Source organism: Scomber scombrus, chromosome 5 (genome assembly GCF_963691925.1).
Source record: "Scomber scombrus chromosome 5, fScoSco1.1, whole genome shotgun sequence".
Taxonomy (NCBI): domain Eukaryota; kingdom Metazoa; phylum Chordata; class Actinopteri; order Scombriformes; family Scombridae; genus Scomber; species Scomber scombrus.
Genome location: NC_084974.1, coordinates 23,008,364 through 23,032,510, shown reverse-complemented (window position 1 = coordinate 23,032,510; position 24,147 = coordinate 23,008,364). Strand labels below are relative to the sequence as shown.

Sequence of the window (24,147 nt, the reverse complement as noted above, 5' to 3'; positions counted from 1 at the left end):
CAAAGGCACCACAGAAAAAATGTTTAACTACAAGCCCGCTTTTAAGTTTTATTGGCATTTCATGTAACCTCACATAGTAAAATCAGTCATTCTGAAGGAAGAATTTATAAAAAAGAAGTGGATTTTTAGATATCATTTGATTTAATAAAGCGATTATATACTTTTGGAAAGGCAGGAATTTGCCGAGCAGTGTACAGTGGTGTAGCTGCAGATAGAGTTATGGTTTGAGATTTTAGTTAAACCTCAATATGACTTAAATAAGTAACCAACTATGCGTCGCTGTAGTCTTACAACACTTTTTAACATAACAAATCTCATGTATTTAAGTGTACTTCAAGTAAACATCTAGTTGAGTAGGAATTTATAGCACTAATGTCCAACCCTGGTTAGGCCACAAGTAGTAGTGGTTTAGGTAATAATATCAGTCATTTGTAGGACTGAAAACAGATCCTGAAGGGTCACTTATAAACACTGACTGTAAATCATATAGGATGCCAGGGTGAACTGTTGGAAGCTGAACTGTGTCTTTGTAAGTGACAAAGCAATGCAGGGGGAAAAAAAGTTACCAGGTTAAATTACACAGAAAACGTGTTAGACGGCTTCAGACACTTTGATTCATCGACTGGTCAAGTGTGATTATACCAGAAGTGATCTGCTTTGTCTCCAAAATGAGTAGGCTAAAAGTAAAGACATATTACCAGCTACATTTACTTGCTTACTTACTTTACTAATTATTTCAAAAGTACTTTTACTTGAGCATTTAAAGCAGACTTTTGTTTTATACTTGTAATGAAGTTTTTTTTTGTTTAAAGAAATTTGAAAGAAAGAAATGCTGATTTTTTTAAATTTTTGGACAGATTTGGACATTCATATAGAATTGTGTATCGGCTGCACAAAAATAAAAAATAAGATGCTTTTTTTGGTATATTTGCGGTTATATTAGGAAAAGTCCGCCTAGAAAAAAAATTGACCCTGAACAGTATGTAAGAGTTAGAAATGTTTTGGAAAAATTATGAACTTATCCTTTAATGAGATGAATTTTTGCTCAATGTGAGTTTTATTTTGGGAGGTTTGGCCGGATGTTGTCACTGCAGCTACCTTGACGCTGCTGTTGCTTGCAGGTTTTCACTGACCTGGCGACTGTGGTCATAGTGGTATTGCTGGTGGTGGACTGGGACAGAAGATTAAACACTTGCCCTTAAAAACATTTGGACACATTTAGTGCGACACTTTTGTGTCCGACTGTGGACGCGGCTGTGAGCAACATGAACAACATGTACAGAGTGTGTTTCCATGCTGCTCGTCAGGCGGCAGGACTGAAGGCATCGAGGCTGCTTCAACACAGAGCCTTCAGAGCCAGTGTAAGTGACTGTGCATAAAATAATTAGTCTTCTTCTGCCAGACACCTGCAGTTTAACTTATATAAATAATAAGAATTTAATGCAAATGGTTCCCTACAAGGTTGTTATCAGCAGGAGGTGTGTGACTGTGGCCCTGGCGGACCGGAAGGTCGTTTCAGACATTATATCAATATTTGTCATGAAAAGTTATCTTATCAACTACAATATGCTGACGTTTATGTGTAAAATAGAAATGTTTGATAAAGGTTAGGAAGACAGTTGGTAGTTGTTATTGTCAAATATGTGAAACTCTCGTGAGATTTGCACTTGTTGCCTTCATTGTGCTCATTTTATTTTACAAAATAATTATGTTTTTATGGTGTGACAACAGTGTGGTTAAGCTTTGAATAGGTTTAGGCACAACAATGTACAATTACGTTTAGGGAAATGTTATAGTTTGGGTTAAAATGATAACTCTCGCGAGAGTTTTCACTCAGGATCCAGAAGGACGCGTTGTTTGACTCCTTCAGTTATCGCGATAGCCTGTGAAGCAATTAGCTTAGCCGACAACCTTAACGTATTTATTACCTTTATCTTATCATATCAGACTCTGATGGAAGTCTAACTGAAGCTTGAAGCATGTATGTGCACATTTATGTTTTGAGCTTTAATAGGCAGCTTGTAAAACACTGGTTCACCCGGTGTTTGTCGTTGTGTTGCTGCTGCGAGGTCGCTAGCTAGCGGCTAATGTTGTAGCTAGCTTCCACCTGATTGGTCGGATAAAGGGGCGTCAGAAAGAAGCAGAGATAGTGACATTATAACTTGTTATGAAGTAGAAAATGCATCTCATGTGCTGATAATCTGGTGTCGATAATATGTCATTTCCTCAGACTGTGTGAAAAGTCAAGATATGAGATCAGATCTGTCAAGTTGATAAGTTGTATCTTTATTGATTGCCCTTTTGGAGAAATTCAAGTTGACGCAGCAGTAGAGTGGAAAATAGGATAAAGTAAATAAAATACTATATAAAGTAAATTCACAAAGATAAAAATAAATGTGCAATGCGCAGAAAATATGAGATACATACATGTACAGTAGTAGGTAAAGTAAATAAACTTGTGCATACTGTTGTACACATGCAGCATCAGTCTTTTTTTTTAACTGTGAGTGAGTGGTGTATGGTTTGAGTTTTAATCCTAGTCCTAGTCCGTGGAGTGGGAGGTACTGGGAGCTGTGGTGTTGTGAAGTCTGATGGCTGATGGTATGAAGGAGCCCCCCCAAGTGTTTTGAGGCACATCGTTGGATGAGTCTGGCTGAACATGCTCCTGAGCTGCCTCAGTTCGGCATAGAGAGATTGAGAGGGATTGTCTATAATAGCTTCCAGCTTTCCCCTTATCCTCTCATCTCATCCCATCATCTGATCTGTAAACATCCCGTTTGTTCTGAATAAGTTTTACAGTCACAGTTCAGTCTTGAATGGAGATAGAAAATGTCAAGACAGCCAAAAAAAAAACTAAAAAAGTTGTTGATCCTTTTGAAATAGATTTGTTCATGAGCTGTCTGTCTTGCTTGGAAATGCAGTAAAGAATTGAGTTACACACAGTCTTTCCATTAAGTATAATTTTATTTCACTTTATTTTTTATTTCATCATCTTTTTTTATCATCTCCTAGTTGTATTTCACCATCTTCTACTTCCATCTTGTTAATGTTGGCCTTGTAACTGTTGTACGTATTTACTTTGGCACTTTGTAAACTCTGTAACTGTTGTTAAAAGGTGCTTTATAGTTAGTTATTATTATTATTATTAATCACAGAAGATAATTACAATCTCAACTGTTTGGCCATTGCTGTTTGACTATTAAAATCACTGCATAGTATCACATTATCATGTTCAAAAAGTCAGTTTTCCATTCATTTTCAACAGAGCAGCTGCAGAGTTTTTTTCTGGGTGTCATTATTTAGAAAAAGATGAATCATCCTTTGTTGCCTTTCTTTGACGCAGCCACAGTGGCGACATTAATAAATAATGTTTGTATTCAATCTTGCAGGCCATGCACCGACAGCAGCCCTTTGACTCATCGCTGGAAAAGCCACAGTTTCCTGGAGCCTCGGCCGAGTTTGTGGATCAACTCGAGTTCATCCAGCCCAATGTCATCTCTGGGATTCCAGTGTACCGGGTGATGGACCGGCAGGGCAATATCATCAACCCCTCTCAAGACCCTGAGGTACAATCAGCCTGAACTGATTAAAAAAGGCATAAAACCTTCAACTCATGACACACTTTGTGGACAAAAAGTTTAATCATTGGTGGTTTTGTGCGTTTCTTCCCTGTTCAGCTCTCCAAAGAGACAGTTTTGAACTTTTATCAGAAGATGACCCTGCTGAACACAATGGATCGCATTCTCTATGAATCTCAGAGACAGGTTTGTTTTTCCCCCTCTTGTATTTCCTGGTTTAACCAACGGGACAGGTGACGATTGTAGTGAAAGTATGTAGTAAAGGTGTGTAAGTTTGGTTTCTGTTACAGGGCCGTATTTCCTTCTACATGACAAACTATGGTGAGGAGGGGACACATATCGGTAGTGCTGCCGCTCTGGACCCAAGTGACCTGGTCTTCGGTCAATACAGAGAGGCTGGTAAGCATTAGACAGCATGTAGTTTGTTTGTCAGGGTTTTTTTTTATTATATGTTTATTATTTTTCAGGAGCATAGAGGGAACATGAACTAATATTCATATTTAGTTTTTCTTTAAAGAGTACACAAGTGTATATACATAGTAAAAAAAAAAAGCAATATACACATCACTGGACACCCTGAAAGAAATTCAACATACTACATAGGGTTCCAAATCTTACCGAACACACCTAGCATGTAGTTTTTAATAGTTTAATAGGACAATGGAGTTCCTTTTAGATATTTTATTTTAACATCTCATTGATGTAATAGTTGCCTGCCTCTTTAAAATAGTTTTAGACTTTTAAGATAGCACTCTGGGACACATTATGATCAATGTTAGTAGTTTTAACATGTCAGACATCACAGCTCCATGTTTGATAAACATAGGTGTGCTCGTGCTTCCTTTGGTGCATGGTAATCACATGAATGATAATGTTTGAAGGAAACAGTATCTCATTTGATCAGTGAATAAAATGGCATCTATGAAACACACTGATGTCAAACTGCTGTCATTCACTTCAGGAAGTGAGTTTTCATTTGTAGATCACATTTTGCAGGAACAACAGTAAAAGTTATTCACAAATATACATGTAGAAATAAACCAGTCAGATAACATAACTTTAACAAAATTATACACCAAGAAAATCAGCCAATTATTAAAAAAAATTATAAATATGAATCACAACATCACATCAGGAATAATCTGAAATTTGCCTTCTTTGACTGCAGTTCAATCAATTTTACCATCAGCTATCGATCATGTGTACTCTGTTATTCATTCTTTCAGTAATGATCTGATTTTAGATTTTGCTTCAAAGCCTGAAAGCTTCAGATATCCCTGTTTCACTCTTTATTAACTACACAGCTTGAAATTTCCCCCTTGTTTCCTTGTTTTCGAAGAGAAAAGTGTGAAACAGGAAGGGAAAACACCCAAAACCTCTGTCAACCCTGTGTATGCCCTCTTACCACTGTGTACCCTCTTAAATGCTGTCTCACTATCTATTTGCCCACTGTCTCACACTCATATCTGCTGTATCACTTTCCCTATAACCTCCAAACATTTAGGTCGCCCCATATTTACCCACTGCTGCCCAGCTCTGTCTGTGTGTTTTTTCTAAAATAACATTTACTTAAAGGGGACAAATATGCATCTATTTGTATTTAGGCTGACAACCTAAAAATGTACCTGAGTATAATGATCATCAGTGGCTCTCAATTTTTTTTTCTTGTGAGTAATATTGTTCTAATCCTTGTGCGGTCTTGCAGGAGTGCTGATGTATCGCGGTTTCCCTCTGGATTTGTTCATGGCTCAGTGCTATGCCAACGCCGATGACCTCGGCAAGGGTCGGCAGATGCCCGTCCACTACGGCTCCAAAGACCTGAACTTTGTCACCATCTCCTCTCCACTGGCCACGCAGATTCCTCAGGGTAAGGAATCATATCGTACCTTTTGTGTTAATCTCTGCAGGTCTGTGAATACGTGCTAATACGTGTAAATATGCGTCTGTTTCAGCGGTTGGATCTGCATATGCAATAAAGAGAGAAAACGCCAACCGAGCTGTGATCTGTTATTTCGGAGAGGGAGCGGCCAGCGAAGGTGACGCCCATGCTGGCTTCAACTTCTCTGCCACCCTCGAGTGTCCTCTGATCTTCTTCTGTCGTAACAACGGTTACGCCATCTCCACCCCCACTAACGAGCAGTACAGAGGAGACGGCATCGGTAAGAAAAAGCTTTACTGTGGTTTTTCTTTTTCTTTCTTTCTTTTTCTTTGCAGTGTTTGATTTCAGCTCTGCTGCTGCTCTTTTGAACACACCCTTCAATCTTCTTCCTGCTGAACAGCTGCTCGAGGTCCGGGTTATGGCATGATGTCCATCCGTGTTGATGGTAACGATGTGTTTGCTGTGTACAACGCTACAAAGGAAGCTCGCCGCAGGGCCGTGGCTGAGAACCAGCCCTTCCTCATTGAGGCAATGACCTACAGGTGAGTTGATCAGTAACCATCCTGCAACATTAAGGCTGACAGTTTAATCATCCTAACTACTTTATAATAATAATAACTTTATTTGTATAGCACCTTTCAAAACAGTTATTACAAAGTGCTTCACAGAGCAGAGGAAGACAAGAAAATTACTGTAAACTATCTGTAGTGGCAAAAAATCCTACAGATAAGTTTGACTTCCTGTGTCCCATTTTTTTTATACCACAGTGGAGTAAGCAGTGTGTCGGATGCGCAGCCATTAAAAGATCCAATGAGCGTTGTGGTGGTTCACAGATGATGAGAATTTCTTGTCCAACATGAAGACAAATATATGAAAGCAATATGACGTTTCCTGTGAGTCCATTTATCAATCAATCAATCTTTATTTGTATAGCGCCAAATCACAACAAAGTTATCTCAAGGCACTTTACACATAGAGCAGGTTCTAAACCGTACATTTAATCTGTTGATGCTGCGGTCACAATGACAGTATTGCTGCTTAATCTGCAATCAACGCGTCTTACGTCATTCTTCAAAACTGATAAATAAAATTAATTCTTATTAATCACTAATTCATATCTAAATAAAGATATCCTGTAAACAAAACTAAAATGCAAAAAAACCTAACCTTACACTGTCTGATGAACAACCACAACCATCCTGCATCTGCTCTCAGTATTAATATTATGTTACTTGTAACCTCTGTAAGTAAAGTTATGAACAATTAATGAAGACTAAGAGTGTATAGCCATCTTAACAGCTCTGTGAGACTAACATCCTCTCAATGATAATGTTAGTATGATGACGTTGAGCAGGTATGAATCTTTACCGTGTTGGCATGCAAATATTTGCTTATTAGCATTAGTGCAGCTGAGGCTGATGGGAATGTCACGACCTCTGAAGGTATTTCGTTATAAATGAAAATATTGGGCAAGATGAAATTTTGATGTCCCCTAAAAACCAGTGTATAAGTTTCATCTTAAACTCAATATTTTTTCATTTAAAATTGGGGTGTGTCTTATACACCAGTGTCCTATTCTTTAAAGGTTGGATCTGGATATGATTATAGGTATGTAAAAGGCTGTCCACACTAAGAACACTTTAAACATAATTATGTGAGCGTCCCCACTTATGAACTATGTAATGGTGGCACTATATTGAATGTCAAGCAATTAAAGTAATACCGTTCATCATCTGGGGATCATGAGTGTGTGAATCAAATTACAAAGGAATTAATAATAATAATAATAATTTTTGAAATACTTTAATAAAAGAACTAAAGAGTTAACCTCGTGGTATTGTAGAGGAAATGTCTCGCCCACTTTTGTTCTCACAGAGCAAAACCAGAAAACAACCAAACAAAAAGAAAAGAAAGTCATACAAAGATCAGGAAACAATTAACAGGTACGACAGGTTTCCACACAGCTGGTTTACAAAATGAATCATGAGATCAGCTGTTGGGACCATAACCACATTATTAGGCATGTATTTAATTAGATATCCAAAACAGACACAGAAGAGCATGTTAGGGAACTGTTGAATATATATAATTATTATTTTAATATCAGTTTGTCTGGCTCATATCAATTATGAAGTCAAAAACTAGGAAGAAAGTTAGTATAATTATCAAAAGGTGTGTATTTTATGAAAAAAGTTTACTCTGCAAAGGTTGAATGGTTCCTTAAAAGCCATAAACTGACACCTACTGTCACTGACTGATATGATAATCGAGAACAGGTTTGTCTGTGTTCATTACAACAGTTGTTTGCTGCTGACTTAAGTTATAAAGTTTGAATTAGTTAAATTGGAATTTAACTTGTGCAAATAAACTAAAGATGAAAAGAATGATGTCATGTGAGGGGAGAAGAAAAGCACAAAAAAGGGTGTATTTGTTCTTCTACCTAATAATTAATGTAAAATAATACTTATGATTTAAAGATGTCCAAGAGAAAAAATAATATAGTCATAGGTCAGTTTTCATGTCTAATTGAAAACTGACTTGTATGCTCAGGAAGTGAAGAAATTAGAAGAGCGGTTGAGATTTTCCTCTTTTTTTTGTAGACATATTTGGGAAACCGTAACATTTAACTAAGAATTTGATGTTTATGAAAGGAAAGAGCTGATTGACTAGGTTAAAATGTACACGAATATCAATATTTTGGGTATACTTTTACTTTAGTTCAACTGTGATATATATATATATGTTGAACTAAAGATATATCTATTGATAGTTGATTCTGAAAGGAGGGAGCTAATTTAGTGGGTTGTAATTCTGTCAAAAATGTTGGTTATGAAGGAAAGTTTAACAAAGGGTTGTAGAAAATATATTTCTAACACGTAGCATAAAAAAAAAAGTAATACTACTTTTCATTCTCCAGAATCGGTCACCACAGCACCAGCGACGACAGCTCCGCTTACCGCTCGGTGGATGAGGTGAACTACTGGGACAAGCAGGACCATCCCATTTCCAGGCTGAGACACTACATGACGGCCCGCAACTGGTGGAGCGAGGACGACGAGAGGAGCTGGCGGAAGCAATCCCGCAAGATGGTGATGGAGGTGTTCGAGAGGGCCGAGAGGCGCCTGAAGCCTAACCCGGAGCTGCTCTTCACCGACGTCTACCAGGAGATGACGCCCAACCTGAACAAGCAGCGGGAGTCCCTGTGGAGGCACGTGCAGCAGTACAAGGAGCACTACCCGGTCGACCTGTACGATAAATAACGGAGCTGAGCCGAGAGGTAGAACGACGAGTTGGGATTTCGGTGAACGGATGTGGGAGCGGGTGAAGATTGAGACGGATAAACTGTTGCACACATTTTACTGTATTCATTAAATAAATATAAAAGATATAAATAGAGTTTTGATATAACACATCATTTCTTCAAGGACAAGGACTGTACTTTCCAAACTGTATTTTCACGCCTCTGGGTTTGGTGCCTTAGTAGATTTACTGTCTAGTGAAACACCCTAAATGACACCTGTTTCACGTTAAACCATCATTATCATTAATGCTCTTATTTTTTTTTAAGTCAAATTAAAACAAAGCAGCAGTTTGAATGCTACCATGCATTCAAAAATCAAACAAATCGAGCAATAAATGGTGGAGGTTTTTACCTCCTATGTTGTGCTATCTTCCTCCTCCTCTTATCCTCTTTTGTGGTATTTTTACAGGTTTCCTTGTGTATCATTGAGGTGACTGATTTTTTTTCTATTTTAATAGATTTCTTTTTTTTTTTGTATACACACCCAAATTTTAGATGGGTTTGTATGCCGTTACACTCACACAACAAAAAGGTATACTCATTTAAGCTCATATTACATGTTTGGTGTTTTGTGTAAAATAAAAGGATTGAACTTGGGACTTTCGGTTGTCTCTGTGCATTTATTTATTTTATTCAAATTCAATATTAAAATGTTGCGATGTTAAAATGAAAGTGAGAGTGAAATATTTTGGCCATCCATGATCAAACAGACCTGAAAAAAGAGTTGAAGAGGTCTTCCTATCATGAAAACTAGATTGCTTCCCTCCTTTCAAGATGTTAGTGAAATCTTATTAAAATTGTACCTGAAAATTAAAATAGCTGAACTCTCTCCTTCTCTGCAAGTCTTTGCTTGGCAGTCCTGCTCTAGAATCGGCTCAACAAGTCAACAAGGGACTGTGAATGCCCCTCCACAGCTTCTTCAACTGTTGTGGGGTGCGCTGGTGAATCAGAATCAGATCTTTATAGACGCACAGGTTCTCCCGATCCTGTTCCTTCACATCAAAGGTCTGAAAGCCGGCGTGCGCCTCAGGAGTAACCTCCAGAGCTTTGGCGCACATCCCGGTGTAGACATCATCGATGGGGAAGAAAGGAATGACTCGTGAAACGGTGTAGAAAGGTTGCAGCAATGCTCCAGAGATAAGAAAGCCTCCTCCACCAGCGTAAGCAGGGTATGGGCCTTCATAGAAGCTCAAAGGGATGTAGTATTTGCTTATAGGGTCTCTGAGAGGGTGTGCTGTGCTTATAACATGTCCAACATACAACCGAGAGGCCTTTGAAGGCTCCAGAGACTGCAGGTAGTTGAGCAATGCAGGCGTGTTGACAAAGACGTCGTCGTCCCCGCTAAAGACGAAGGAGACATGGGGGCAGTTTTGCTGCGTCCAATGGAAGAGCATGTTCATTTTGAGCGTCAGATTCAAGAGGGATTCATAGAATTCCCACTGCAGGATGTCCCCAAAGTGTTGTGCTTCGAATGAAAGCAAGGAGCTGAGGTCAGGGTCATCCTGCGAGGAGCTACCCAGGAGAAACACTGTGCGTACTCTCAGTCCACTCTTATACACCTCCTCTCGCCCCCAAGTCTCCCTCACCGCCTGTCTCCGCTCAAAGTTTGCAGGAGTTGTTTTGATGGCAAAAAGCAGAAAGATCTGCTCGTCTTTCTTCCCCTTCTCAACGGCGATGCACTTGTTGGGTTGATCGATCAGGACAGGAGGAGACCTGCAATGCATGCCCTGCAAAAAGTCCTGGAACAAAGCAGGGTAGGAGGTGATGTCGTGCACGTTGGTTTGCAGGAGCTCTTGATTTGTCTCCCTGCAGTGAACCCAGCGGGGGTCGCGTCCAAAAGGGTCCTCCCGCTTGTCCAGACGCCTGAGGGCCGAGTACAGCAGCCGGTTCCAATACGCTTTGTTTTGAGGGATGGTCTGTTTTAGGCCATCAGAAATAGTCACATTGTAGTGATGAGAAGGAGGGGGAGGTGTACGAGGAGGTTTGGTGATGCTCTTCTTCTTGAGGGTCTTGAGGTCCTCTGCAGCAGCCTTGCGACTGTAGGTCGTCTCTAAATGTAGACTTGAGTAGAAGAAGATCAAAACTAAAGTGCCAAGGAGAACCATAGCACTGAAGGTGTGAATAAGTCTCATTGGTGTGAGGTTTGGAAACCAAGCTGTCCCGTGGTGTTTGTTCTTAGAAATGGATCATCTTTCAGAGGAGATGGTCCTAGGACCTTATTGTCTTCAGGTTACACAGACTGTCAGCGGGTGACACACAGGATGTAGGCTAGCCTGCCAGCAGGGAAAAAAACATTGGTTACAAGACACCTTAATGCTACACATCACAAACTTGACAGCCAACCTCACTTAAAGATGTATGATATGCTTTAAAAAAGTGATTTGTTATTCATACTGCCTGATTTGCCTGTTGCTCTGGCACACACCTCTTTCAGAGAAATTATTTTCAGTACAGTTATAAAGTATGAAATCAAACACACAAATGTACATGTTAACCCTAAACAGGCAGGAGTGTGAACATTATTCTTTTACTTTGATGTTACTAGTTATCTCATTTGCACTTAAGTAAATATTTCAATAATTTAAAAAATATATGTTGTATTGTATGAGTTGTATCTCCACAAGGATATGTCACCCTTATTAAAGTATTAAAACAATTGTATGTATGTATCAAGTAGGTTATCTGTCTACATTTAGCACATTTATCAGACCTGTAAAACCACTAATTGATCTCGTTATTTGGTAACATCTAATGTCCTTGAAACCGTTTAAGTTTTAAAATAAATTGGTTTAAGAGCTTCTGTTAAGTCAAATGTTTGTATGAAAAACACTGGCGGTACTCTTGGGGATGCACCTTAACACATCCTGCTCTCCTGTGTTTAATTAGGTTTGTACAAATAACAATGGTACGTGTCCTCAGGGCTCACACAACGAACTGAGAGCACACCTGAGCTCCACAAATTTAAGCACAAGACGGAAAAATGAATAGCATACCTCAATGCCTTTGTGATGTTAGGAGGATCCTTAAACTAAATATTTTCTCTTTTTCATTAGTGTGATAAACCTGCCTACACTTCACTCAAAAGCTAATAAAGTTACAAAAGATCGTTAACCAAAAGAGAATTTAACACTTTTAATACTTACCAAACACAAGATGAAGGCACGCCGAGCAAAAAGCTGAAGCATATGTTTGATGACAAAAGAAACAAAATAGCATCCAGGAGAGGTCACGTCCTCTCGCCAGGTGAGCAGGTGCACAAAACCGCATCATTTACCTTTCAACCCCACATTTTTATTATTTTTTTCTTTGAACTGAGCTGCAGTAGGAGCAGCAGCGACGCGATGTTATGCGACCACATGCACGAGCAGCTGAGCAGTGCACATGAGAGAGATCAGCTAATGAGCAGGCAGGTGGAGGCCACGCCCATGATGCTGTAAGACAGGTTTATTCAAACATTTGACAGGAAACATCACGGATGTACAAATTATTTAAGACCATTTGTCTTTTGACAAAAATCATCAGGTGGGTGAGCACAGTGTTCAGATCAGTAAAGCTCCTTTTTTTCCTTTAATGTATTGCATCTTTATGCAGGCCTGTTAAAAAAAAAAATGCAACTTTTTTCTCCAGCCTGGTTAGTTATGACAGAAAAAGAAACATAATACAATCACAAAAAAGAAAAGAAAACACTTGTGAAATAACTCCTATACAGAGGCTGCTGTAGTTTTCTCATCCATACCAAAACCATGCAAATGTTCACAAAGGTGATGCTTATTTCACCTCATATTTTTGTGGAATAAAAGCACTTTAAATTAAAGTGACAAGAAAAAAAATATATATAGGCAAATTTGTTGAGAACGCTTCTAAAAAGCATGATTTGTTCTTATTTCTTTAATCAAATCAAGCTGTTCACGTCCTGAGAACTTCGCAGAAGATAAGGCAGGGGGATAAAAATCTTGGTCTCTGTGCTTGTGGAGAGGAGCTCTTCAGCTGAGATGAAGTGCTGCTTAATAGAGGTGCCCTGATGTGACCAACAGTATAAGGAGCCCTCAAAAAGTACCAAAAAACCAAACAAATGAGTGCTTTAGCCAATTATGGCATTTTGGTCGTTTAAGTTTACTCTAAAGCACAATTTGTAAAATATATTTTGTAGATCAAAGCCTTGGTAAATTAGCGTTCTCTCTCCCATTTTATAACAAGAAAAATTAAAAGTATCATTGCCCTGTGCTGTGCTGGTATGAGTATTTGGTATTGAGGCCCAGTTATGAATATTTTAACCAATATTGGGCCAATACCTGTATCGTAACAATATACATCTAACATACTGTTGTGCAGTGTGCACACTCAGGAAAATAGTGTTCATACCTATAAAGATCATAATTTTTTTTTGGAGCACTAAAGTTGTCAGAAGAGCAGATTTAAAAAGGCAAGAGAGGAAATACTGCAGATGGTAGGAAAGAAACAGTATTTGTGAAGGAATCTAAAGGTTCAAAACATTTAAGGTTTGAATGGAAGTGAGAGGCTCAAGGCAAAAAAATGGAGAAGAGAGACGGATGCAAGTCGGTCGTCGAAGGGCTTGAGAACGAGCAGCGAGGGGGAAATCAGCGGAGGTCACTCTCGTCATCCTGTATGCTTTTCTTGATGCGGAGAAGCATGGTGGTGAGCCACTGGTCCAACCGCGAGATGGTGTCAAATTCCTTCACCTGAGAGCAAAGTCCAGTATGTTAGAAAACACAATAAAAAAGGAATGGTAAAAGGTCAGACAGGTCTGGTGTGGTATTCTTGTTCTGCTTATTTAATCACCCAATAAAAAAAAAACTGACTGTGCTGCTGTTCTCAGAGGAAGAAGTTCAAACTGACAGATTCAGATACACATGATTTGATTAAGCCAGACTTGTGAGGCCTTTTATACGCTTAAAATATACTTTGAAATATGTTTTTTACACAGAACAAGACCTGTCACGATAACTACGTTTATTGTCACATTTTGTTATTTTAACATGTTCAACATAAATAAACTAAAGTATAAAAATCAATTAATGCTCTCATCATAAAAAATATCCCTAGATTTCTATTCTTCAGCCATCTCAAGACTTCACTAACAGGTAATGGGGATCATTTTGAGTAAAGAGTCTAGAAACACTGATGGGAGACCAAGAGCTGAATTGAAGTTAAGCATCTTTATTCTGTTGTAACCCACTCACCGAATCAGTATAGGCGTCCACATTCTGTTCTTCATAGGCATCTAGAAGTTTCTGTTAAGATAAAGAAAACAACAACACACACGCTGATGTCATTTTATACAATAAAGTTTATCATTAAACTGTAAAATATCATGGCCTCCATTGTGTATCTTTATCACAAGCGCCTAATGAGCACATTTGACGGATCATTGCAAAAAAATGTGTGCTTATGTATACATTATCATCCAATATATTGATATAAGTATTTCTTTCCTCCCTAATATTAGTATTGGTATCAGCCTCTAAAATCCAGTATCGGTCTGGCCCTACTTATGATACTGAAGTAAAACAAGACAAAGTATAAGTCTGTGTCTACAAGGCTACCAGCACACAGTGAATAGGGTTGAGGTGTTTCTCTTTCTGTTCCCATTTAATTCATCAAAAGAAACACTGTATTGTATTGTGACCCTTACAAGAGAGTGAATGGACTGTGTGACTTACAATCTGTAGTTAGTGAGTGAGAATCATTTGGTAAAACTGGACACTGGCACAGTTTGCGTGTGAGCTCCCAAATTGCTTTAGTGAAACGAGCTGCAGGCCTCATCTGTACTTAACTAACTCCTGCTTTTGTTATGTATACTGCTTGGGGGTCAAATATTACTGAGAACATCGGGCATTAAGCCAATTACCACTATTACACACAATGCAACTTCTGTTTTTCTATTAGTAGCATGTGGATTGTTAGTGAGCTAAACCAGCTGTCATTGTATTCAACTGGAAACAGCAGCAGAGAGCAACAGTCTGCCAGCTGGAAGGTTTATCTCACTGCTCTCCATCAGCCAAACCTCTCTATATCTAAAAGGATTATCCCATGTTTTTCAGATTTAAAACAACGATATAAAAACCTTACCTTCAACAGCTTGCATTCTCGTGAATCTGAAAAAGCCGGGAACATTTCTTCGTACTTCTGCACAGCGAGCTGGGTGACAAGAAGAGGATGAATATTAGAAGAGCGGCTCATCTTACATTCGTGGTATGAAGACACAAACTCTGTGCTTACGGCTTACTTTTGCGTTCAGCATGTCCACACAGAAGTGACACAGTGCTGCTTTGAAGAAGTGATCCTTGGCACTGTATTTCAGCAGCGTGCTATCCATTGCATGGGTTCCCACCTAAAAAAGAAAAATCACACACAGTATGATCCATGTTAGTTTGTCGCTGATAACCACTGATAGCATGTTGAGATGAAGGCTACTGCCGGAGAACGTTATGTCACCTGTTCATAGATCTCTATAGCTTTTGGGTACTGCTCCAGCTGAGCCGCGTAGGTCGCAACCTTCAGAAGGCATTTGTTTGCTGAACTGAAACGGAAAGTCAGAGTTCAAAAGGTCAAAAACCACCAAAAACAGTAAAGACGTGAAATAATAAACAATGCAAAAAAGGCCATGTGAAATGAAAAGTACATTTTACTAGTTTTACCTATGTTTAATTGTTCATTTATCTCTTATGTGCCAAATATATGCCAAAAAATATCAGTATCACAGTATTTTTACATCAATGTTCCTGTCTTTTCTAACTATGGAACAAACTACCGATAGATAAATTAGCTTTTTTACATATCAGTCACTACTGCACTTCTTTTAATAGCTGTATTTTACTTGATTTTAAATATTTTCCATTCTATTTTAGCTACTTTTATATACACACTTTTATTGTCTATGTACTATTTTTATTGTTATTTTTATCTTATATTCCATCTTATATTACATTAATCTTTTTATTTCTTTCTTCTTTCTTTTTTTTTTTTTTAATATTACCTTATGTTGCTTTTATTTGAAGCTCTTGGTGTGTGAAAAGTACATTTTATCAGTTTAAAGTGCCAGTATTTATAGTTCATTTATCTCTTGTGCCAAATATGTAAAACAAAACAAAACAAAACAAAAAAAAACAGAAATCAGTGTCACAGTATTTTTACATTAAAAATAACTTATTTTCCTGTAAAATGGTTTCAAATATTTGACGTCTTTGGGCGAGTAGTTTTCCATACAGTTCATATAAAACTGTACTTCACAGTCTGTGAGTCGCATTAGCAGCTAACAGAGCAATATGGAGAGAAATAGAAGAGATTTCTGTTTGGACATTAGTGTCTTGTTAAACAGTGTGGTCGAACCACAGGAAGTTCTTTTCCACGGTAGGTGCATGTAAATCATGCAAAAAAAGACAAACAAAGAAACCAGCCTGACGTAAACAAGAGAAATTAAAACATGTTGATGATTACTGCTTATTTAAAATAGTCACCTGGTTGATTCTTCGCCTTTGTAGTAGTCTGCTGCCTGTTCGTAATGAGCAATCGCCTGAAATGAAAAGTGGACAATCAAGGCAGAGGTTTAAAAAACAGCATATATTTCCCATATTTGTGGCTAACAAGAATTTTAATTTAGTCTTGGGGGAAAAAAACACAAAAAACAAACACAGAAATCAGAAATCTGCCCTGAAATGAATATTAACAATACATAAAAACACAAATATTTTATCTGACCTTATCAATGTCCACCAGCTCTGTCTCATATATTTCAGCGATGGTGATATGATGTTTGGCTGCGATGGTGAAGCGTCCCTGCATCCCCGCCGCCACAAAAACATAAAGAAAGAAAGAAATTTACATCAGAGATGCGATCAACAAGGAAGTTTCATTTCCCATAAAACAAATTAGATCCTAAAACAGTGAAAGGGTTTTTACAGAAGAGAAGAGAGAACTCACCATGTCTGTGTATATCTCAATAGCTCGGTTTAGGCAGTTTATGGCCTCTGTTGAGACAAATAATATCACATATAAGACCACCATAATGCAATTATTATTCTTATTATTATTATTCACAACAATAACCTAACAAACTATTAATCAATCAATCAAACTTTATATATATATACATATATATATATATATATATATATATACATACATATACCACCTTTCATACAGGCAAGTGTTTTACAGTTGATTGACAAGCTGATAATAAGACAGAACAAGTGACAGCATAAAGAAAAGGAATAAAAATGCATTAAAACCTAAGCACAATATGTATGGCACTACTGTTGCACTCTAATATTTATATATCTACATATTTATTTATCTGTAATATACACACATTAGGGGTGTGCATCTCTACAATATAAGACGATCCGATGCGTATCTCGATACATGGGGTATGACACGATACAGGAACGATACATGTGAAAATGGAACGGTTCGAATCGATTTGGTACAATTCGATTCGATGGGATATGATGTCATCTGATACAGTTCTTTGTTTAAAGTAGACATTAATTTTACAATATAAATTAACATAAGTAAATCCTATAAATGTGGCATTGCGTACTTTCAAATAGATATATTTTATAAGACCAGGGAACAAGTATTTTTGTTATTTTTGACATTTATCAGTTCAGAACCATGTCATTGTGTTTATTACTGTAATACATTGCATGTTGAAAACTTTGCAAAGCCCCTCTGATAATGAAAACAAACATATTATTCAATCTTAATTTTTGGCACAAATTAGAGCCAAAGAAACTAGTAAAGGAGGTGAAAGAAATAAAACATTTAGAGAGAGTCTTGTGTAGGCTCAGATCAGAGAATGAGCTGCTGAGTTAGAAAGTTATAATCAAACAATTTAAAAAGACATCCCTTGTCTCATTTTGTAATGTCATAAGTGCTGAGCCAACATGTGTATCCAGCCTGACATTTCCAGTAAAACTTCAAACCTGCAAATATCATTTTAATTAAGGAAACAGACAGATGACTATCTTAATGCAGCTTTGCTCCTCTCTCACCACGGACTGACGCGTTGTAAATTGGAGCAGCACAGCTTTTACACACAGCGCTTCAACATCTGCTGCAGGTCAGTTTGGTCTGTAAATACTGAAACATCACAGCAACTACAGTCTCAAATACTTCTGATCAACACACTGAATCAGCACCCACCTCTGAACACTTCTGCTTTTCTTTTTCTTTCTCCGTACAACGTACAGCAGTAACATCAATGATCAATTTTCTTCAGCCGTAAATGCAGCTGGAGCGCGAAGCACGTGCTTGACACCGCTGTTTACAGGACATTATAGTTCATAGTGTGGATGCTCACATTGTTATCATAGTTGGTGCTGTTTTACACTCCTTACATATTGCAGCGGTTTTATCTAGTGTTCCTTTCTTCTTGTAAAATCCAAATCTCTTCCAAACTTTAGACTTCAGACTTGAAGCTGCATTATTTCTTTCCCTTCCAAGCAAAGCGCTATTTTAACGTTGCTGTGACGAGTCTCGCAAGAGTTTTACTGGAGAGCGAGAGAGAGAGAGCTGCAGACAGGAACAGACAGATCTTACAGCAGCAACATTAAACCGATTTATAACTGTAATTGGGCCATCGGCCGGTTCATGCTACATTTAGATCGATCCAGGGGTCTGCGTACCGATGCACTCGCATCTTTTAAATCAAAACTGGTTTTCCAATTCAAATCGGCTATTTGTTCCCCCCTTAATACACACACACATATATATATATATGTATATATACTTTTAAATACATACATATTTATTTTCATGTATGCTGCTGGGATGGGTTTTGTTGTATCTTATGTGCAATGACAATAAAGATTCTATCTATCTATCTATCTATCTATCTATCTATCTATCTATCTATCTATCTATCTATCTATCTGTCTGTCTGTCTGTCTGTCTGTCTGTCTATCTGTCTATCTATCTATCAATCTATCTATCTCAAAAGACAAATTGAGACCTGTGCAAGCGAGAAAAAATTAAAAATGTGCAGAAAATTTAAATAAAATAAGTAAAAAAAATAATAGACAATTTAAACAATTAAATAAGTAAAATAAGAGAGAATAAAAGAGATGAAGTTTAATAAAAGCTAAACTAAAAACTACGTTAAAAAAGATATTTAAAAGACTAAAGAAAACAAAAAAATCAATAAGGTAAAACTTATAGAATGATGATAATAAAATAGTGTAAAATAAAGTAGAGAGAAAGAAAAGAAAGAATAAACTTTGATTCAAAGATCGCCAAAATCAAAAGCAGCTAGTTTTAGGAAGCACTGAAAAAAGTAGTACAATAAGACAAGTGAGGTGAGAAAATTGACTTCTTTTATCAGATAAAGGAAAGAAGAAGGTGACGAGGTATTTTCTTTAGTAGCAGCTAAATGAGGGTGACTTCTGGGCCTGATGTGGTATTTATTCACACTTTTTTGTGTCCCCATCCACACTAGTTAACAGCACTGTGAGACAAGCCCTGAGTTATGCTGTTAAAGCTCTTCAACTGCAGGAACTTAAAGACATTAGATAACATTCGCTTTACGGTCATGGTCCGATGAAACCGGTACAGCAGCTTGTAACCAAACAGGACATGGGTGACATGAGTGAGAGAGCACCAGCGGTGATGTATGCTGAAGGGGCTGCTGCTGCTGATGGTGATGATGACGAGTATATGATTACCTTGTGGATCTGCTTTCTTGAAGGCGTTTCCGGCATCTATGAAGTTAGTCGCTGCGTCGTGTTTGCTCTGCATCTGCAGGTGGAGGCGAGCAGCCTGGGAGAACGCGTTTCCTGCAGCTGAAAACAAAATGTTAAAAGAGGATTGAGCTATGAATGAATGAGGAAAAAAAAACCAGCAATCTTTACACACTCGATCATCCGATATGTGATAATCATCTTACCACACCAGTTTTTGGCCATCTTGTACATGTTGGCGGCCCTCACATACATGTCACACGCCTCTTCCAACTTGGAGGAACCCCTGAGTGACAAGAGAAACTTTATTGACAATTTTATATTCAGATTATTTGAGTTTACAGACTTTGGCCATACTCATACTCTCTATATCTGACAAATATCAATTGCAGTCATAGGTAAAATAAAAGTTAATAATAATATTGAATGTATTTCTAATATTTTGTCCACTCCATTAACATACATGAGAGAGATAACTTTTATTTACGCCACCACCACCTAGTATGACCTCAGTAATAAACATTAAGTAGAATTAAACTTTTTTGACAATGTCAACAAAATAAATGTAAATGTATAAACTTCATAAATGTAGAATTTATAACAGATTATTGTGTGTTGTATTGGATTGAATTAGATTACTAAGGTGTACCTAATAAAGAGACCAGTGACTGTATATTTGCATATTTATAGACTCTGGAAATAGTAGGAGTAGGAGAAGTATATGTATATTGATTGATTGATTGATTGTAGTAGATTTTTAACAAAATAATTAAACTTTTTGTGTGGTTAAATCATATTAGACACATTATTACTCAAATTAAAGTATTTTATACACATCTTGAAACACGGCTGGAGGAATATCTTCAGTTTTATTCTTATTTCATGACACACCATTGACTATACTTCATGTATACAGTTTATACACTATAAAAGAGAACCACTACAAGAGTATTGTGTGTCATATTGGATTGAATTAAATTGCACATGTGTACCTGATAAAGAGGCCAGTGACTGTATACAATACCAGCCATAACCCCCATGTCACTCGGCTATTATAAACACATTTGGCAGACATGTGATTTACACTTGACTGATTTAAATTATGCTAAAATAATCTTATCTTTCTCCAGTAGATGGGGCTATAAATCAGTGATATACAGTCACCCCTTTTTTTAAAAGAGGTAATAATTCACTTGAAATGTTGCATTAGTCATCTTTTCATAAAACAGCCTGACATAATAATAATAATAATAAAGTCATCCTCAGAGTGACAGGTGCTGCACACACAGCTGATATTAAATCCTCCAGCAGTGATCCGTGCAAAGATAATGATGCAAATGCAGCTAAAAACACACTCGCTAAACCATGTCCACAAAAACTGACATAAAGCACAAAACAGCAAGACAGTAACAGGGGTGTTGAGATTAAGAAAAGGTGTTTTATTTGTTGTCCTGCTGTCTTCAGATCTGGTGATATAACCAGTCAGGTAACCACCTTCCGCTTAGTTGGCCCTTAGCTTGACAAAAAAAATTAGCCAACAGGAGCTAAACTGACAAACTCACCCAAACATCGCACCGAAAAACGACTGCGATGATTTTACTTTCTTCTCAGCTTCTGCCATTAAAGCCGTTGCTTCCTTTTCCTTCCCGCTGTTATCCATTTTTTAATTTTTGGTGATTTTTTTATAAAGGAACAATGAGGAAAATGCGAAAGTCAACAAACTTGCTAACCAGCGCTAGCAGCGGGTTTGCCTTGTCACCTCTGTCATGTGACACCGGAGCAGCGGAAACACTAATGAGGCGTTCATGTGCGGCTTGTAAACTACATATACCTATATCATATGTTGAATATATACTAAATGGACAAGAATGTTAGCTTTTTTTTAAATCCAGCTGTTTATAATATGTGCCTCTCTCTTCTATCTCCCTGTCCTCTTTCTTTTTCTTTTCTCCATCTTCTGTCCCCCTCTCCCTCTTCTCCATCCTCTTTCACTCTCTTTCCATCTTCTCTCCCCCTCTCTCTGCCTCTTCTCCCTCTCCTCTTTATTTCTCCTTTCTCTCTCTTCTCTCCTGCTGTCTCTCTCCCTCTTCTCCTTCTTTCCATCAGCTCTTTATTTCTCCTTCCTCCACCTTCTCTCCCTCTCTCTCACTCCCTCTCTCCTCTATCCCTCTTCTCTCTCTCCCTCTCCTCTTTATTTCTCCTTTCTCCCTCTTCTGTCCCTCTCTCTCCTCATCCTTTCTTTCACCTTCTCCTTCTTCTCATTCTCTCCCTCTCCCTCTCTGTTCTCATATTTAAGGTGAGCACAACAGATAACAGAGAAACGTTCCACTTCCAGGAGATAAAGGTTAAAAAAAAACCCTCTAGTGTCAAATTTTGCACATATATGACAGTAAAGCACAGTGAAGCTCAAACATCCAACTGAAGAACCAAGACAATAAATACATTTTTGACTAGAGAGGGACTTTAAGCAAAATAATAATGATTCTAATATGCTGGTCAGATCAAACTTGACTCTAGTACATCATTAAAATTCAATGCAAAATGGGAATGAGCTATAAAAACATTCCCTCAGCTCCCTAATGAACAAATCCATATGCTGTCCATAATGTAATATGTATATAATTTGTATAGATGTTTAAAAAATTAGGTTTTATGTATAAAATATGCGTTTTTTTTTATTTTTTAAGAAAATACATTTTGTCTACATTTTTTAAAATTTAGTCCAATTCCTCAAGCAGCAGTGTGTCATGTCAGCATACAATTTATTGCATCTGCTTGAAACCCTTTCATGTGGTTGGTTGTGAAATCTAAACACTTCAGGGAAGTGAAAGACGGGAGAGGAGATCATTCATTCACTTTCCCACCAATACTTTCACTGCATATTCAGGGTCTTCATACTAGAACTTTTTAATACCTATGGCTATCTTTGTTTCTTTGTATTCACGGAATAATTTTGATTAGAGAAAGAGAGAAAGAGAGAGATGTGATTTTAAAGATTTCCTCAAAAAAAGTTTTAAGATGTACTGTATATAAAATACTGTATAATAATTTGTGTCTGATATGTTTTTTCACCACAAAAGTTCAATTATCTTGTTAAAATCCTTAAAATTACATCTACTCGTTCTCCCTCATTAATAATTCAGAAATGGTAATATGCAAATATTGTTCATTTATGAAGTTTGACTGCTGGACGCATGATGTCTCCTTCTGCACTTTTAACTGTTAGTCACCTCTAACCTCCAGGTGTCATTCACAATTCAAAGCTGCATTTATCTCATAAACACAAACACACATTACATACAAAGACACACTAACATGCACTGCCACAGGTACAAATACTTCTCCTTCTCACCATGTTTCCTCCTCTCTTCAGATTAAATTGTTGAGACACAGTGTTGGATTATTTGAATTCACTTCCCAGTGTGCATTACAGTGGTGTGAAAATATTCCAAAAAACAATTTGTGTGTGGATAATTTACATGATGGAGGCTATTGTGTATCTTTTTAAACATCAGAGAAGTCATACACTTTTCTCTCTGATCAACATTAAAATGATTGAAACCATGATGAAGATAAATATCCGCATTAGCCACTGGAGTTTGTGCACTCAATGAATTAAACTCCCACATTGCATTAGTGTAGGTTGACTATTGGGACAGGATTAGCATTGAACATATTTGCCCCACATTAGGCTTCTAGGCCCACCTCATACAAACAGATTTTCATTTGAGCACAGAGAAACTTTTCACTTACAGCAGATGAATGTGAGAACATCCTTCTGGTGTCAAACTCTGCACATAAAACATTGTGCTCATTGGAGCTCATTATAACTGTAGAAAAGCTAGAAGCAGAACACAGTTTTGGGGGAGTGGGACTTTATGCATTTTAACAACTTAAAAAACCCAAACATGCTGTGTTTATACAATGAAGCAAAATCAGACATAAATGTAACATTAATAAATTTAGAAAACTTTCGCCATGGTCGTTTAGTTAAATAACAATGCCAAAGTAATTGAGGCGCTTCCTCGATATGCAGCAACAAAAACAAATTCCAGGAATAGACCAAACTTGATTAAGCTTACCTTGGTAATTATTATTACTTGCAACATTAATATCATTCTTAAATCTTTTAAGAAAATATTTTACAGGAAATGTGAATCCCTATTGACCAAAGCAGGTTAGTGAGGGATTCAGATTTTTCCATTTACATGAAATAAATGTGATATTTACCCATAATTATGATGATATACCACATCAGATATTTATTTGAGAGGTTATCCTTGTTTATTAGAATATGGTATGCATCAAAAGGTGTGTAATTTTCAATTTCATAATATGGGCTTAAATAGTGTAGTGTCAATTAAGCTCATGCCAGAATTTTGATTAAAAAAAAAATTATTTTATATTCCAAAATCTACATGAACTAATGAATACATTTTCAAATGAGAGATAAATCTTGCTTTATAAGAAATGATCTCCCTTATAAATCATGTCAGTATCCATGAAAAACACCTGAACTTAGATTTGGTGCTTAATGGATACACTTACCCACAGCTGAAAACGTTAGTTAGAAAATTAGAAAAGTAATCAAATGTAATAAGTTACATTACTTTGATTAAGTATTTGAAATAGTTACATTACTTATTTTAACTAGTAAACTGTAACCTATTACAACTTTCCCAACTCTGAAAA

General features: G+C 37.3%; 3 protein-coding genes across 3 annotated transcripts; 1 reads left to right on the top strand and 2 right to left on the bottom strand.

Moving 5' to 3' along the window:
- Positions 1 to 1,106: 1,106 nt before the first annotated feature.
- Positions 1,107 to 9,357, top strand: bckdha (branched chain keto acid dehydrogenase E1 subunit alpha). Its single transcript, XM_062419240.1, has 8 exons — positions 1,107 to 1,361; positions 3,390 to 3,566; positions 3,678 to 3,764; positions 3,869 to 3,977; positions 5,284 to 5,445; positions 5,531 to 5,737; positions 5,858 to 5,999; positions 8,375 to 9,357. Exons 1-8 carry the CDS (start codon positions 1,266 to 1,268, stop codon positions 8,715 to 8,717), a joined length of 1,323 nt encoding a protein of 440 aa, XP_062275224.1. The 5' UTR covers positions 1,107 to 1,265; the 3' UTR covers positions 8,718 to 9,357.
- A 19-nt stretch (positions 9,358 to 9,376) lies between these two features.
- On the bottom strand, positions 9,377 to 10,890 carry b3gnt2l (UDP-GlcNAc:betaGal beta-1,3-N-acetylglucosaminyltransferase 2, like). The gene has a single exon (XM_062419241.1). The coding sequence runs from the start codon at positions 10,888 to 10,890 to the stop codon at positions 9,634 to 9,636; it is 1,257 nt and encodes a 418-aa protein (XP_062275225.1). The 3' UTR covers positions 9,377 to 9,633.
- Positions 10,891 to 12,187: 1,297 nt separating this feature from the next.
- On the bottom strand, positions 12,188 to 21,212 carry napab (N-ethylmaleimide-sensitive factor attachment protein, alpha b). The gene is made up of 11 exons (XM_062419531.1): positions 21,018 to 21,212; positions 19,662 to 19,741; positions 19,441 to 19,557; positions 16,700 to 16,746; positions 16,478 to 16,555; positions 16,237 to 16,292; positions 15,215 to 15,299; positions 15,006 to 15,110; positions 14,849 to 14,917; positions 13,960 to 14,010; positions 12,188 to 13,458 (listed from the first exon to the last, which is right to left on the bottom strand). The coding sequence occupies exons 1-11, from the start codon at positions 21,113 to 21,115 to the stop codon at positions 13,357 to 13,359; spliced, it is 888 nt and encodes a 295-aa protein (XP_062275515.1). The 5' UTR covers positions 21,116 to 21,212; the 3' UTR covers positions 12,188 to 13,356.
- Positions 21,213 to 24,147: the final 2,935 nt, after the last annotated feature.